Source organism: Apium graveolens, chromosome 5 (genome assembly GCF_009905375.1).
Source record: "Apium graveolens cultivar Ventura chromosome 5, ASM990537v1, whole genome shotgun sequence".
Taxonomy (NCBI): Eukaryota; Viridiplantae; Streptophyta; class Magnoliopsida; order Apiales; family Apiaceae; genus Apium; species Apium graveolens.
In genome coordinates this window covers 237,655,392-237,659,418 of record NC_133651.1, presented here as the reverse complement: position 1 = coordinate 237,659,418, position 4,027 = coordinate 237,655,392, and the positions used below count along the sequence as shown (strand labels likewise).

Below are 4,027 nucleotides of genomic sequence, written 5' to 3'. Positions count from 1 at the left end.
CTTACATGTCCAAATATTTGGAATTAGGTCTTCTTATCCTTTTGGAGCGACCTAGTGTCCCCCCTGCTTCCTGGTGGCTGCTGCTAGTTTGCTCATCACTTAATATAGCTTCACTAGGTTCTATTACAGGTGCGGATAAACCAGCACCTTGATTAGGTAGTACTGGTCGTGGCACCAGGGGAGACTCAGCATCATTTTGCACCACATCAACTTGATCCTGCCCAAGTGAGTTTGTTTTAATGACAACAGTGTTTGAAAATTTTATGAACATAAAAATAAAATTACAATCAATGATCATCAATAAGTTATGTTTACAATAATCTATGATGTTTTTTATAAGATATATTTAATTAAATTAAATTGACCATCACAACGTGCATACAAAAAATTCGCTTCTCACCCATAAGTATTAGAGGATATATGCATTCCTAGAACTCGAAATTCCTGACACTAATCCATACTATAAAATGATCAAATTTTAAATAATAACAGAATAGAGTTTCTTTAGTAGAAGGAGAATTATGTTTTGCTTATGCCAGGTATAATGAGAATATCTTATAACGGTATTCATATATACAATTTGTTTATTTTTACAAGACAACCGTGAACCCAACTTCATCAAACTTGCATTTTTTACACCATTTTGGTCTAAAAATTGTGTTATACCCTACTCCGGATGTTATACTATTTTGATGTCACAAAACAAATTATAGAAAGTTTGGTGTTGCACAAAGGTTGGTCTAACTTTTAGAGTTTTCCCATATTCCAATTTTACATTGTGCAAATTATTCAAAACAAAAAGTAGTATGTATCCCATCAATTTTATTACTTTCTTACATTGTAGAAATAAAATTAATTATATATGGTACAATAAATATGAGATCTAGTGTCCAAGAGGTTGGAGATAGAATTTGAAAAAAGATATAATTTTTACACTATTTTGGTATAAAAAACACATCAAATTATTATAGTGCTTTGGAGCCCGGGAGGTCAAGTGTGCTAGAGTATTATATGTGAATGGGCATGTGACAATCAACAAAGTTCCAAAACACGTTTAAGTTATACTGAAAAAAAAGATAACAAGGAGTTGCAATACGTTTATTAATTTAGAACTTGCAAAAAACAATAAAGAAGAATAAAAGGTAAGATCAAATTCCACCTCAGTATTGTGAACCACGTTCTGAATCACATTCATGGCATGGCCAGGTATTCTTCTACTCTCAAGATCCTGTCTTCTTCTCAACTCCCGATAATATCGCTTTCCATGACTAATACTGGTTGGTTCCACAACTAACTTAATTCTCTTGTCGGGAGGTTGCCCAGTAAGACCTATCACATAGTACATGGCACCTTAATTACCCATCGATAATAATTGAAATAAGATATGTAATTTATCATGTAAATAAGTAGGCAGCAGCTAGCTAATTTCCATAAATTACCCATGTCAAACATTTACTGAGGGTAATAGTGGATCTTAATGAAGGTGGATAGTAATGAAGGTGGAGCACTATGGCTAGCCTGTTCAGACTACATTAAGACATTTGCTGGGCATGCACACAGGGGCTCTAAATTACTACCCTGTAGTTTTAATGACTAAATTACCTAAATTTCAAATTTGAAACTTCTCAAAATTATGTCAGGATGATATAATGCATATTGATTTTTCTCTTTAATAAATGTGCTAAGCTACTTATCTTTTCGGTAATATTTAAACAATTTTCTTGTACAAAGTTAAACTTGGTTCTACAACTTCCGTTAACAAATGATTGATCAGAGACATTAAAATTATTTGAAATGGTCCAAATCTCCTCAGTTGAATTTCTAAATAAATGACAAATTAATATGTATTAGAGCCCGACAAAGTTTTTGTCCAGTGGTTTATTAAATTGGAAACTGGCATAAATATATCAAAATTGCATATTTATGCAAAATAAGAAAGACACAAGAAGAAAAGAAATGAGGGCATTTCGTTTCATAATTAAAACTCATGATAATAAAGACTTAATTAATGCAAACCAATAATTAGTTAGGCTTAACCATTAATTCTCAACAAATTATTCAAGTTAACAATGATATACATAAACATATTTCATATTGGTGGGAAACTATATTGCATGATATATGACTTACTACCTGAATGTATACCATTTATTTGAATTCTCTTAGAATATAGCTGGTTTTTTCATTAACTTAATACTCAATTTTTTGTTGTATACACTACCAATTTTATAACACTAAATAAGATGTACAATAAACAAACCTTCCTGGCCAGCTTCATGTCCTTCATTTTCTCTCTTGAAGTTTGACATTCTAGAAAACCTAAATATATGGAGAAAAATAAGATATAATATAGACATGTGAATAATTACATGTTTTTTTAAAAAAAATAAATACATTTATGTAATCAAAAACTTATTGAAAATGCTAAGTTTCCTATTATTTACATATTGAAAACTTGTAATGGATCATACTAAACACAAACGAACAAACCTACTATGTAGATTCAAAAGAAAAGAAAATATAAATTAGGCTTCGATCAAAGTGATTTAAACAACAAAAAATTAGAATTACTATTACGCCACCATCACACATCACCAAAGTTATCATAGATTCAAAACTTGAACCAAATTAAAGTAAAATTATGAAAATTAAAATTTATGAATAGATTCAAGTTTTAAACCAAATTAATGTAAAATTACAAAAATTAAAATCACGAATTCCTAAACCACATACACAATAATTACATTAACCACCAACAAAATTACAAAAATTAAAATCATGAATTCCTAAACCACATACACAATAGTTAAATTAATCACCACCATAATTTGTTATGACTAGATTAAAATCTAAAACCAATTTGAAATTGAAACTCAATTCACTAAATTCGACAAAAAACTCCAAAATCGAAGCTAATACATAAAAAAAATTGAAATCAACTCATACACACCTTTTTTTGAAATTATTTGAGGTGAACATGTATGTTATAGAAGTTGACTCTATTTATATAAACTTATAAAAGTCCCCAAATTAAAAATAAGAGCTAGGTGGGGCACTATATGTTTGTATAGGTTACTTAATGATTTTTTGTGTGGTAGGTAAGAGTTTATAGATATAAATGTTTATAGATATAAATGTGTGGTAGGTGACAAGTATATTGATATAAATGCTTGGATAGTATATGTGGTATAGGTGGGGTACATGATTTGTTGTGTCAATGTGTGGTTGGTGGGAGTTATCAGCTATATAGATATAAATGTGGTTGAGATTAGAATTTGTGCACGAGAGAGGATGATAGATGTGTGGTTGAGATTGAAATATGCATGTTATTATAATATATAGGGTTAAGAGCTGCTATTAGAGCATTTGCTATTAGAGCATTTCCCACTAGACTCCCAATTCTTCTCTAAATATAATATAGCTAAAGTAAGTTCTTCTATATTAATGATTTTTAAATTCATTCTTTATTATTTTTTATAAATAAATATAAACTGAATTTGTTTGAATCAAAAGAAAACGGAGAGTGAAAGACATTATTTTTTAAGAATATTGATATGGATAGAAAATACATCATAAACACACATTAAATGTCGTATTAATTACGCTTGGAATTCTTATCCAAGGCCCAATACAAACCAGCTTGATCAAGGCCTGTCGCAGACTAAGGACGACCCAAGTTGTCAAGGCCCACGAGCCGAGATCATCAAGACCCACGAGCAGAAGTCGTTAAGGTCCATGAACACAAGGTGTTCATGGACTCAGACATTACGGTTGAAAGACCAGAGGCATGATGTCCAACATGGACACTAACTCTTATAAGGAAAGATCTAGAATCCCTTCCCTTACAAAAGTCCTAATTACCATCTAAGTTGGAGTCTTGTACATCAAGTCTCCCTACAAGAGGCTAATCCTAGACTAACCTCTATATAAAGGGCTCTACCCCTCAACCTAAAACTACGTTTTCGGTTTGATTCTCTAAAACACAGAGATACGTAGGTATCTTGCGAGGGCAGCTAGTCCACGATCG

The 4,027-nt window shown here is 31.2% G+C and overlaps 1 protein-coding gene across 1 annotated transcript; it reads right to left on the bottom strand.

Moving 5' to 3' along the window:
• LOC141724773 (uncharacterized) lies at positions 1-3,013 on the bottom strand. Its single transcript, XM_074527032.1, has 4 exons — positions 2,951-3,013; positions 2,261-2,319; positions 1,160-1,329; positions 1-217 (listed from the first exon to the last, which is right to left on the bottom strand). The coding sequence occupies exons 1-4, from the start codon at positions 2,977-2,979 to the stop codon at positions 2-4; spliced, it is 474 nt and encodes a 157-aa protein (XP_074383133.1). The 5' UTR covers positions 2,980-3,013; the 3' UTR covers position 1.
• Between the last annotated feature and the right edge of the window lie 1,014 nt (positions 3,014-4,027).